At 42.5% G+C, this 13,803-nt stretch overlaps 1 protein-coding gene across 1 annotated transcript in view; it reads left to right on the forward strand.

The window, feature by feature from the left end:
* Positions 1-13,803, forward strand: part of LOC148535093 (NADPH oxidase organizer 1-like) — a 44,823-nt gene that overhangs the window by 1,066 nt on the left and 29,954 nt on the right. The window contains exons 2-3 of the mRNA XM_088464783.1: positions 2,010-2,090; positions 6,908-6,983. Of these exons, the coding sequence (XP_088320909.1) occupies positions 2,010-2,090; positions 6,908-6,983 (157 nt within the window). The remainder of the gene's footprint in view (positions 1-2,009; positions 2,091-6,907; positions 6,984-13,803) is intronic.

Raw genomic sequence — 13,803 nt, forward strand, 5'->3', positions numbered from 1 at the left:
TTTGTTCCGAGCGATGTTTGCCCAACTGCGCATGCGTACGGATTTTAATACGCATGCGCGAACCAGTCAGTGCGGCCCAAAATCGTTTGTTCGCTAAATAGCGAATGCCTGCTATTTTGAGTGACAGGAGGAGGCGTATGTGGGTGGTAACAGGGGAAGGTGCTTGAAAACGGGGAGTGGAGATCCGAACGCAGGCATGCTTAAAGGTCAAAACGGGCGTTTTATGGGTGTGCATAATTAATACAGCAGCGTCATTGACCACGTCACTGGGTTATTTTATAGTCAGAACTGCTCGCAAGATTGTGGTAGGAAAAACCAACCACAAGAATAGCGAGTAGTTTATACGCTGGTCGATGTACTCGATTAATCTAATAAATAGCGGACATGACGTAGGATGCGAGCGGCCAGGGGGTGTAGTTATCCAAAAAACGACCGCAAGTTTTGTTCGCTTGTTCAGACATGGAGGCGTCAACAGACCGCAAAGAGCGAACGGTTCATTTGAATAGCCACCCCCTTTTCCTGAACGACCGTCCGCAAATAGCGTCCGGCTCTGAATCAGGCCCTAAATCTTACATGACTAGCAGATGATTTTTGATTTGATTGTTAGAGTAACTGTGTGATTTAGGGCCTGATTCAGAGCCGTTCGCTATTTGCGGTCGTTCGTTCAAAAACAAGGGGTGGCTATTCAAATGATCCGTTCGCAAAATTGCAGTCTGTTCACACCTCTAAGTCTGAACGAGCGAGCAAAACATACGCTCGTTTATTTGATAAAAACGCCCCCTGGCCGCTCGCACCATACGTCATGTCCGCTATTTATTACGCACGCAATTACGCACGCAATCAGCTGAATGTTTAGTTCTGCGCATATGTATGCATCGCAGTGCGTGTGCTCAAACCGGCCACTGTGATTGGGACATGCGTTCGCAGTGACTATGCCGACTCATCGCATAGTGATTGTGTGTACACAGCAACTGGGGCCAATTATTGTTTAAAAACCAGTCTGATCTGCTCGGCTGACCTGGCCTGGAGCAGGACATTTTGATTGACAGGTCTGGACCGTTTGCGGGCAGCAATGGGGGGGGGGGTCGTTGGAGACTCAGACCTCAAACGTGAATGTTTTTGGGACCTGCAAGACCATAGAGTTACTCAGAATCCCCGATTATCGACCTATATTCCTCCGATGCTGCGTCTTTGTGGTGGATCTGCAAAGCCGCCGGTGGGCATCTCAATTGAAAATCCTGGTAGCTGCGAAATTTGCATATTTAAACGTCGCCTGTGATAGAAATCCTTCAGATAGGAGATAATTGAGCAGCGTGTACACTGGACATCGGATGCGCGCAAAAAGTTATGGATAGTTTCTCATATCCATAGTCTCAAATTTTTGAAATACAAAAGAGGGCCTGATTCAGACCCGCTCGCGAGCGCTGAGCGTTCGCAAGCGGGCCGATGTTGGGCAAGTGCGCATGCGCACGACGGAGGCTGTTCCGTCGTGCGCATGCGCAAGACCCGGATAGCGACGGCCAAGCCGTCGCTCCGGGTCTCGCACCAAAGGGGCGTGCTGTCGATGGTGAGTGACAGCACGCCCCCTTTGGTGGGCGTGCCGGGGGCATGGCTGCCCAGACGGAAGCGTTCCCATGGGAACGCCTACCGTCTGGGTCCGGCCCCACTGACATCACTAGTGATGTCAGTGGGAGTGCTTTTGGCTCAGAGCTCAGATAGAGCCAAAAGCACTTCAGGGCTTGCGGCAGACAAGACACTACCGCAAGGGTCTCGTCGCAAGCCCGAGCTCGTCGCAAGACCATCGCAAGACCATCATCATGGACACTCGCATAAGCTGTGGATGGTAACCCACAGCTATGCGAGCGTCCAAGAGGTCGCACTATTAAAAAAAAAAAACGCCCTGATTCAGAGCGGGCGCTCGTTCAGAGCGTCCGGCTCTGAATCAGGCCCAGAGTTTTAAACTTTAATTGTTTTCAATGAAAATGACATTTTGTTTCCTGTGTTTGCAGCTCTACATGTTCTGCATTCTGTGGTCTGATCGAAACAACATCCGTATTTACAGAACATATGACAATTTTAAGGATCTTTCCGTAAGTGACATAAACTGGCTGGGTGTTACACAGACACTGGGGTGAGGGCTAATATTACAGTATTAATAATAGCATTGACATTGTGCTGAGAATTAGCAATTTACCTAATTTGATTTGCACAGTTACTGTTTCAACATTTTGATGTCAGACCGTCTAATTCTATTTTATAAGATAACATTTGTTAGTATTAATACTATTATATATCTGTATGTGCATGGACGGGGAGGGCCACAAATTTCTAGGTCACACTGAAGAGTGACATCTACATTCGTGCCACAAAATTAATATAAAAAATAAATGTAAAGTATATGTAAATAAACCTTATTGCACGCCTACCTACTTTTCTCATGTCCTCCAATGTTATTAGGCCCCGCCCCTACTGCTGCAAAATGCCGCGATTCATAGGCCATTGGTGTTTTTGCGGGATTTTAGCCGCGCCCCCTCTATACGGACTGCGATTTACTTCCCCATTCTGCCCACGTCACTAGGAAGTGGGAGGGATGCAGGAGATCCGGCCACTCTCCTGGGGGTGAGAGGGTGTACCCGAAAATCGAGAGCCTCCCGCAACTTACAGAAGAGTAGGTAAGTATGCCACATTGTACCTGAAGCACACACTGCCAGCGGTTCTTTATATAAAAAACACCCTTTTTCCACCTGTTCTCTTCAACCATTGTAGTTCACTTACCTTAGGACTCCTTTCCTCTTCATTATTTTTTTAGTCTACCATCTTACTAAGGACCTCATTCAGAGTCGGTCGTAAGCGGCCGCTTGGTCGTACGCATCCGATGTTTCCAAACCACGCATGCGTACGATTAGTTGTGCGCATTTGCTTACGAGACCTTGCGATCCAAAATGCTGTCGATCGTACGGCTTACGAGCAGGAAGTGGCTTCCGAGAGTTGATTGACATGAAAGGCCGTTTGTGGGTGTTGACGGGGGTGGTGGTCTGAAAACGCAGGTGTTCCTCACCGTTTTCAGGGCGTTTCAGGGGCGTACATAAATTACCTGCTACGACCGACATAGAAGGCCGGAAATAGTAAAACGTCAGTCTGCGAGCAGGTTCGAGGCCTGGCTGATCTTACAGCTTAAGGTTGGGTACGTGCTCTCTCAAGCCCCAGAGTACAATCGATACTATCGAATGTTACTGATGTTCAGAGTGATGTTTCTATTTTGAGCCACACAATGCAAGCAGCTAATAATCGTTTGTTGTAGCTAATAACACTGCTAATTGGCATGTAAATTGATTCAGCTGAGTTTGCATTAGCGAATAATAAGAATAAATAATTTTCAGGGGGATGGCTTATTCTATGCTGTTTTTTGGGTAATTTTTGGAGTAATTTGCACACAACACAAGCGTCCGCAACCATCAGCTGGGGCTGCTGCCTGCTCCCGTCTCCTCTCTGATGCTGCCGGAATCCAGGGGGCAGATGGAACTTAGGACCTGAGTCAGGGCTCTGAATCAGGGCGTCCCTATTTTTTTTAATTCCGGCCTCCAGGCCGCTCGCACAGCTGTGGGTGACCACCCACAGCTTGTGCGAGCGGCCTGGCGATGGTCGCGATTATTGCGACCATCGGCATTGCGAGGAGACCCTTGTGGTAGGGTCTCAACACTCGCAATGCCAAGTGGACTTCCGGCTCTAACAGAGCCGGAAGTCCACTAGTGACATCACGAGTGATGTCAGTGGTGCCTCCCACAAACGGCAGGCATTCCTTCGGGAACGCTTCCGTTTGTTCAGCCACCCCCCCTACCCGCCTACAAAATGGGGCGAGCTATCGATCAACATCGACAGCCGCCCCGTTTTGCTGCGAGCTCCGGAGCGAGTGAAATTCTCAGTCGCTACGGGGCTCGCACACGCTCATTGCGCACGTGAAAAAGATTTGCTTAGGAATAGGTGTCGATAAAAAAGTGCAAAATTGCTATTTTGGGGTGCACTCTGCACCCTTGGGACAGTCCGCCAAAGGATAGCTGCATCAAAAAATCCCCCCCAAAAAGTGAGGAACACCCCAAAAAAAGCACTTTGAAAATGGGGGCAAAAAAGTGCAAAATGTGGGTACGAACTTTTAAACTAGCGAAATAGACTTTTGGGGGTCTGCAAGTATGGGTGAGGTGTTTTTTTGATTGCAGGTGTTTGCTAGAGGTGCGTTTTTTAGGATTTTTTAAACTTTACTGTAGCTGCTTTAAACCATGCTTGTACCCATTATCATGTACCCCAAATTTGACAGGACTACTTATTTTTCCCAAATGCTTAATGCTATTCTTCACCACTAGTGCAAAGACGCTAATTAGAAGAAATTGATACACCTTAAGAACCCCAAATAGCTTTATTAGGGCTATTCGGGGGCTTGTATATTGATCCCCAATGTTAGTGCATCTTTTAGGGGGTGTCAGGCTGATTTCCCCTAATCTGACAGCACTTTTTGCCTGGTTTGAATTCGCCGGGCTGCGTTTTCGCGTGTTTTGGAATTGAATACGGCGAATAGCGGGGGCGCGCACGATAAGTTTCCACAGCTAAAATACGCGATGTAGGCGAAAAGTCCGGCATGCGAAAAAGTATCGCAAGTGCAAAACTAATTGAATACGGCCCTAAGTGTTTAGTAAGGTCTACAGAGTGTGGCACTGGAAATGGTTTTGGTTCTGTATCACCAGTTTCTGCCCATAATTGGTACTATAGTGTGTACTATAGCGGGTAAACTTGTTATCCCTTTTAAATCTCCGCTTATCATTTACCTAAATATTAATGGAACAATGCTATAAAATGTCAGATGCATTTACGTATAAAAATTTAGATTATATGATTAGAGGGGACAAAATCTCAGATCTAAAACATGTAATTTTAATAACAAATGCAACATAATAACAAATGCAACACATCTACGAATACAAACATGCATCACAGACAGAGAATAAAATGATTTCAGTAACATGAATATATTGCATTGAATGACATGTATTATATAGGAAAAATGTCTAACTGCGGACTAAGCAAATCAAAAAAATAATAAATTGATCATTGGTCACAAGACCAAGTTAAATATTGGATCAATTATTATTTTTTTATTTGTTTAGTCTGTAGTCAGACATAGGAGTGCCCCTTTTAAATTAATTTGAAATACAATAGGTGCAGACGAAAATGAATTATGTGATGACCACAGGTCTTAGCACCCTACTTAGCAACTAGTTGATATTTAAACTGACAGGCTTATTCACAGCCTTATTCGCCTCTGATGAAGTTGCGGGAGAAACACAACGAAACACGTCAGGTGTTTTTGGTGCCAGGCAGTGGACCAACCAGATGGACCTGTGATATATTCCTAACCAGAACATCTAATTCCATTTGATATCGTTAAAGACCAGCCCCAGGACTTCATACCTATCATCATGTGCATTTACTCTTTGCTAAATGGTTTCTGGGCACATCTGCTTGGACTGGCACAGGCTTCTCCCTCTAACGCTGGATACTGGCTACAAAATTATTCCATTTCCATCTGGATGCACTTTTATCCTATTTTAGTTATCCCTGAATATGGCAGGAACTCAATATTCACCTTACTCGCTTGGGACTTATCAGGAACACTGTTCAGTTTGTGCAAAAAAAAAAATGTTTTTCTGTTAGCTAGGAGACCATTCAATGCAATATATTATAGTTATTGTGATCATTTTATTCTCTGTGTGATCCATGTGTGTATCTGTAGCCATGTTGCATTTGTTATTAAAATTATTTTTTTATTTCTGAGACGTGTTCCACACTGACAAAATAATTTATATTTTAATACGTACATTCATCTGACATTTCATAGCGCTGATCCTTTTCCATTAATTATTGTTCACTCAGTTTGAGCTAGGAGATTGACACCCTCCCTCCTTAGAGAAGCTGTTACGCTGACGCTCTGCAAGCAGCATCTAAGGGTCCTTTGTCTCACTCTCCTTGGTATTTAACCAAACATATGGTTACAACTTGTGATCCATAACCAAGAGCACAAGAGGGGAATATGTGTGTGAGGGGAGGGGGGGGCATAGTACTACTAACACCTGTCCAGGGAACTACAGACTAGGCAAATCATTGGTCACGTGACCAGCATTTTGTACCGTTTATAGATTAAAAGGTCCACTTTAAGGTGTTGGTACTTTTAATGCATAAACGTTACAGGGACATCCTGCCAAGGACTTGTAGCCACATCCCCCTTGGAGCAATGGTTGCACGCTGACTAACACTGCATCAAGATTCTCAGATGTGAGAACAGAGGCATTCACAAGACAGCCCCCACCATCAGCAAACACCCTAAGGCGCCATTTGCCTTGTTGAGGCTGTGTAACAAGTGGTAGCCATTGTGGCATGAGGCGATATCTGCGAGAATGAATCCTACCCCCATGTCATAATGATGTCGCTAGTCCCTAATGAATTGATAGGCTGAATATTGGTCCAGGCCACAAAATGGCTGCCGGCATTATGTTTAGGTGTGACTGGTCCTTGCTCATAAACTGGGACAGACTTAGGCCTACACTATTTAGACCTTACTATAAAAGTATAGAGTTTTGCAGACTATTTTTATGTACAGTACAATATGAATATACACTGTAATGTACCATGTAATGAGAAAGACCCCAAAGAGGCCCCAGGACAAGATATGTGGCTGTTTTTTCCAATAACATGGAGTTCCTGCATGAGAAGATTAATATTTCCACATGAGTATAAGAGACAATTGTCTGGCCACCGATCACCTTTCCATGGACAGCAACAACGGGTGTAATGTATCCCCCTAGTAATTATTGGTTGAGGACGAATCTAATCCATTTTCTGTTCTTCTTTGTTCATTTAGAAATTACTTATGAAAAAATTTCCGCTGGAGTCCGGGCTGGTGAATAAGTCTGAGCGAGTTCTTCCCATACTTAAAGGTAAGAGGCATATTTCCTCAGGAGACACAAAATACAGGTATGCTACAGTATGCCTGACAGCGTCACAGACAGATGCTTCTGAAAAATGCAGTTATGTCGGTGTAGTAAATTTATTTATTATTTATTACCAGTTATTTAGATAGCGCACACATATTCCGCAGAGCTTTACAGAGAATATTTAGCCATTCACATCAGTCCCTGCCCCAGTGGAGCTTACAATCTATGGCCCTCATTCAGAGCCGCTCGCTATTTGCGGTCGTTCATTTTCTAAAAAGGGGTGGCTATTCAAATGAACCGTTCGCACTTTGCGGTCTGTTCACGCCTCTAAGTCTGAACGAGCGAGCAAAACATGCAAACGTAAATTTGAAAAATACGCCCCCTGGCCGCTCGCACCATACGTCATGTCCGCTATTTATTAGATTAATCGAGTACATCGACCAGCGTATGAACTGCTCGCTATTCTTGTGGTTGGTTTTTGCTACCACAATTTTGCGAGCAGTTCTGGCTATAAAATAACCCAGTGACGTGGTCAATGACGCTGCTGGATTAATTATGCACTCCCTTAAAACGCCTGTTTTGACCTTTAAGCACGCCTGCGATCGGATTTCCACTCCCCGTTTTCAAGCACCTTACCCTGTTACCACCCACATACGCCTCATTCTTTCACTCAAATTAGCAGGCATTCGCTATTTTGCGAGCACATGAATTTCGGCCGCACTGACTGGTTCGCGCAAGCGTATAACGATCCCTACGCATGCGCAGTTGGGCAAACATCGCTCGGAGCTAACGAGCTGCCGCTTACGAGTGGCTCTGAATCAGACCCTATGTTCCTTATCACATGCACACACACATACACACTAGGGGTAATTTGTGTTGGGAGCCAATTAACCTACCAGTATATTTTTGGAGTGTGGGAGGAAACCGGAGTACCCGGAGGAACACGCGCAAGCACAGGGAGAATATACAAACTCCACACAGTTAGGGCCGTGGTGGGAATCGAACCCACGACATCAGTGCTGTGAGGCAGTAATGCTAACCATTACACCGTCTGTGCTGCCATAAATAAACATTTAGCTGGAGCTAGCCGCACACAGCATGTGCACCATATGCAGACACTGTAAGCACGGCCTCACAATCCCACGTTATGCCTCTCACATAAACAAAATAGCAAGAATTGGGAAACTGCTCCTAATGGGAAGCCTTTTACTAATACTGAGCACCGTGAATGGAAAATATAAATTGTTTAACACTAAAAAAATTGAACAATGCCAAAAGAAGAACATATGCGTAATGTAAGCGGAGAAAGTGACGTGCGGGATAAGTGACATACTTACATGGATAAAAAAATGGAAAATATATGGAAATCTTAATATTTATCCCAAATGATTATTTATGAAATAGTAAAACACACAGTAAAACACACAGCTGCCCAGAGCTTTTCCGATTGGTCAGACGCGTTTCACTGTCCGTCACTCACAGATGCACACCCACATTCCTGTTTTCCAAATGGCTGGTGGAAAATGTCTTTGCCCCCACATTTGCAAGTTCAGCAGTCCAAATAGAAATGTGTGAGGTAAAAGGAGGGAAAGCTTCACTATAAGTTTTACTATCCTCCTCGTTTATTCATTGCGGCTTTCAGATTTTCTGCTACTATAGCTCTCAGTTTAGAATTATCGGGGGGTATTTATCAAGCCCTGCACTTGTGTGCCGATAAGTATAATTTATTATCGCCATAATTTTCAGGGCAATTCATCAGTATTACTCTGAGTTATAGGATTCCTCTCCAGCTGTGGATCCTCCATTTCTATGGCTCTTTAGGGAAATCTTTTTCCAGTGCATCCTTCATGGACGCACTGACCGATATTTTTGTTATCCATTCCGGGTTCAGTCAGAGAGGAGCTGCTGCTCTCAGGTTTGGGGGGGGGCGGGGCCAGACTATAGCCATCATTAGGCCCCGCCTCATTTGCAGAAACCCCGCAGTTTACGGGTCTGTGCGGAGGGGTGTGGTTAAATGAAGCAAAATCGTAACAACACAGCGGTGCACACCCTGTGCCAGCCACGCCACCTGAACCTGTGTGTCATAATGTCATGCATAGGGGGCAGGGGCATCGGCCCCGGGGAAGTAGAGCCAGGGGCATATCTATAATAGGTGCAGGGTGTGCGGTTCCCCACAACCTGCACCCATATTTTTATACTTACCTCTCCAAAGTCCTGTGTCGGCTGTATCAGCGCCACACAAAACCCCTGGAAAATGGCCATGTCAGCCATTTTTCTGGTGTTTTGCGCATGCGCAGTAGGGAAATCGCTGGGAAATTGGCGCAGCAGTGCGCATGCACAATAGACTCTGGGTACAGACAAGTGCCAAGAGTCTACTGCTTCGTCAGTGCGCTGCCAGCCACCGGGGAGAGAGGAGGGGGCCCCCGGGCAGGGAATGAACACAGGCCCCCTCCTCTCTTAATACACCCCTGAGTAGAGCACCGCCCAGAGCATCCCTTGAACGCTCCAGGCGGTTCTGCACTAGTGCTACTGGCTGCAGGGTGCTGTTCCAGGAGATGAAAGGAAAACTGTTATACTTGACAGATCTAACATGGATCTTCTCAGAGCCAGTTGCTCAGACTTCTACAAGGGGAGGTTCCATATGCAGATGTCTTGTATACTGCATATGCTGCTTCGTCCTAGTCAGTGTAATGGTGTCTGGGGGGAGAGGTACCACTACTGACCATTCCTTGCTCTTTCTCTGGGGTCCTGGATCCACAAGCCGGCCACAGTCAGGAATGTGCGTCTGCTATATATAGCCACATGGCGACTAGGAGCCCATCATGTCAAATGGCTAAGAAGTATTCATTTATTTCAAGACAGTTTATTCACCTTATACATACACTATTAGCTCCATGGTATCTTTTTCTTTATCTAAACAGTTTATTCACCTTATACATACACTATTAGCTCCATGGTATCTTTTTCTTTATCTAAACAGTTTATTCACCTTATACATACACTATTAGCTCCATGGTATCTTTTTCTTTATCTAAACAGTTTATTCACCTTATACAGTACATACACTATTAGCTCCATGGTATCTTTTTCTTTATCTAAACAGTTTATTCACCTTATACATACACTATTAGCTCCATGGTATCTTTTTCTTTATCTAAACAGTTTATTCACCTAATACAGTACATACACTATTAGCTCCATGGTATCTTTTTCTTTATCTAAACAGTTTATTCACCTTATACAGTACATACACTATTAGCTCCATGGTATCTTTTTCTTTATCTAAACAGTTTATTCACCTTATACATACACTATTAGCTCCATGGTATCTTTTTCTTTATCTAAACAGTTTATTCACCTTATACATACACTATTAGCTCCATGGTATCTTTTTCTTTATCTAAAAAGTTTATTCACCTTATACATACACTATTAGCTCCATGGTATCTTTTTCTTTATCTAAACAGTTTATTCACCTTATACATACACTATTAGCTCCATGGTATCTTTTTCTTTATCTAAACAGTTTATTCACCTTATACAGTACATACACTATTAGCTCCATGGTATCTTTTTCTTTATCTAAACAGTTTATTCACCTTATACATACACTATTAGCTCCATGGTATCTTTTTCTTTATCTAAACAGTTTATTCACCTAATACAGTACATACACTATTAGCTCCATGGTATCTTTTTCTTTATCTAAACAGTTTATTCACCTTATACAGTACATACACTATTAGCTCCATGGTATCTTTTTCTTTATCTAAACAGTTTATTCACCTTATACATACACTATTAGCTCCATGGTATCTTTTTCTTTATCTAAACAGTTTATTCACCTTATACAGTACATACACTATTAGCTCCATGGTATCTTTTTCTTTATCTAAACAGTTTATTCACCTTATACAGTACATACACTATTAGCTCCATGGTATCTTTTTCTTTATCTAAACAGTTTATTCACCTTATACATACACTATTAGCTCCATGGTATCTTTTTCTTTATCTAAACAGTTTATTCACCTTATACAGTACATACACTATTAGCTCCATGGTATCTTTTTCTTTATCTAAACAGTTTATTCACCTTATACATACACTATTAGCTCCATGGTATCTTTTTCTTTATCTAAACAGTTTATTCACCTTATACATACACTATTAGCTCCATGGTATCTTTTTCTTTATCTAAAAAGTTTATTCACCTTATACATACACTATTAGCTCCATGGTATCTTTTTCTTTATCTAAACAGTTTATTCACCTTATACATACACTATTAGCTCCATGGTATCTTTTTCTTTATCTAAACAGTTTATTCACCTTATACATACACTATTAGCTCCATAGTATCTTTTTCTTTATCTAAACAGTTTATTCACCTTATACATACACTATTAGCTCCATGGCATCTTTTTCTTTATCTAAACAGTTTATTCACCTTATACATACACTATTAGCTCCATAGTATCTTTTTCTTTATCTAAACAGTTTATTCACCTTATACATACACTATTAGCTCCATGGTATCTTTTTCTTTATCTAAACAGTTTATTCACCTTATACATACACTATTAGCTCCATGGTATCTTTTTCTTTATCTAAACAGTTTATTCACCTTATACATACACTATTAGCTCCATGGTATCTTTTTCTTTATCTAAACAGTTTATTCACCTTATACATACACGATTAGCTCCATGGTATCTTTTTCTTTATCTAAACAGTTTATTCACCTTATACATACACTATTAGCTCCATGGTATCTTTTTCTTTATCTAAACAGTTTATTCACCTTATACATACACTATTAGCTCCATAGTATCTTTTTCTTTATCTAAACAGTTTATTCACCTTATACATACACTATTAGCTCCATGGTATCTTTTTCTTTATCTAAACAGTTTATTCACCTTATACATACACTATTAGCTCCATGGTATCTTTTTCTTTATCTAAACAGTTTATTCACCTTATACATACACTATTAGCTCCATGGTATCTTTTTCTTTATCTAAACAGTTTATTAGAGGTTTGAAGGTAACACCCTTCCCCACATCCTGCTTTCTCTTTACTGTAGGTTTATTTTGTTGTTTTATTTATACATTTATTTGAATAGTCTGTAACTATATGTACTGTATCAGCTTTACCACCAGGAAATGTTCCGATGCAATAAATTTTATAGCGCAAGTGTTGAGCAATGTGTAAATGGGAGATCTGAGGAGCCAGAGAGCAAACTGTTGTGAACTATTGACTTTACTTATTCTCTGCACCTTATTATTATACAAATATGTTATTAGATGATTTGGTCTGTTCATTTGTTGACCTTAAGTCAGTTTGAAGGAGCCACAAAGGTGATCATGGCTAGTACCCGGGGGTGGAAACTCGTAAAGGAGAGCAGGGCCTCAGAACTTTAGGGGAGAATAGGGGCATCGATCTGCTATAATGTTGGAGGTGCTTTTGTAGTTATTGCAGTCACATTGCTGGTTCTATAGCCGAAATATAAACAAGAAATAGAGAAGAATTATCTCTCACTGGCGCACTAAAAGAATATGTATAAAATATAACTTTTATTTCTTAATTAAAATGCCTGCCTCTGCAGTGAAATATTAAAAGCAACATTTAACATACAAAGAAACATTGTGAAGTTGGTGAACATAAAATAAAGAAAATAATTTTAAAAAGTCTATCTCACTATCCTGTTATTTACTTCTTAATGCTATTAACAGTACAGAGTATCATTGATCTCTAATATTGAATAGGTGCGCATTTGAAACGGTTAGGAAATTATGGGGGGTATATAGTCAAATCCCGTGTTACATTTATTTCAATTTATATTACTAGTATATCTTTCCTAAATACAGACAACTTAAGTAATTTCCAACAGTACAAATATTCTGATTAATCGAGCATTGTTTATAATGCTCATTTACTAGCCATAAATGTACTTCCTCAGATTTGTAGTATAAGCAATCTGTGAAGTCCGTGGGGTATGCAGTCGGGAGGCCGGTGGACCTAATCTCGACAGCCGGCTCCCTGACTGCTTAATCCCGGCGAGGGTTAAATGACAGGCGTCTAAATCTAGACGCCTGTCATTTTACCGACGCCGGGAGACCGGCACCTGGCATCCCGATCGAATGGACGCCGGGTGCCGAGCATGGATAGCCGCAGGGGGGAGGGTTCGGTGTAGGGTTCCCGGGGGGGATTTAGGGTTAGGCACCCCCCCCGGTAGGTTAGGTGAAGACTAAGGGAAGGGGGGTCAGCGTTAGGCACCCCCGGGGGGGATTTAGAGTTAGGCACCCCCCGGGGGACAAAGGTTTAGGCAGCGGGAGGATTAGGGTTAGGCACCCCTATAGGGACGGTTAGGGCGTAGAATTAGGATAGAGAATACTTACCTTGGAGGCTGTGTTTTCATAATTATTTATCACATACTGTGAGTTTTATATATTTTGAAACAGTATCAGTTCACCTTAGATTAGAATGTTTACATATGATTGAACTGGTAATATTATTTCACTTTACAAGTATCACATCCACATAAGCTACAATTGCAAACAGAACTGATATCATAGGCGAGTATTGTGTAACTGAGCTATTTTAAAGCTCATTCCTCAGATCTTCATACTTAAGTGAGCATAGGCCCTCATTCAGAGCCGCTCGTAAGCGGCCGCTCGTTCGTTATGAGCGATGTTCGCACATCTGCGCATGCATACGAATTGTAATACGCATGCGCGAACCAGTCAGTACGGCCGAAAATCGTTTGTTCGCTATATAGCGAGTGCCTGCTATTTTGAGTGACAGGAGGAGGCGTATG

This window comes from Taudactylus pleione, unplaced genomic scaffold (assembly GCF_031769625.1).
Source record: "Taudactylus pleione unplaced genomic scaffold, aTauple2 ptg000061l, whole genome shotgun sequence".
NCBI classification, from domain to species: domain Eukaryota; kingdom Metazoa; phylum Chordata; class Amphibia; order Anura; family Myobatrachidae; genus Taudactylus; species Taudactylus pleione.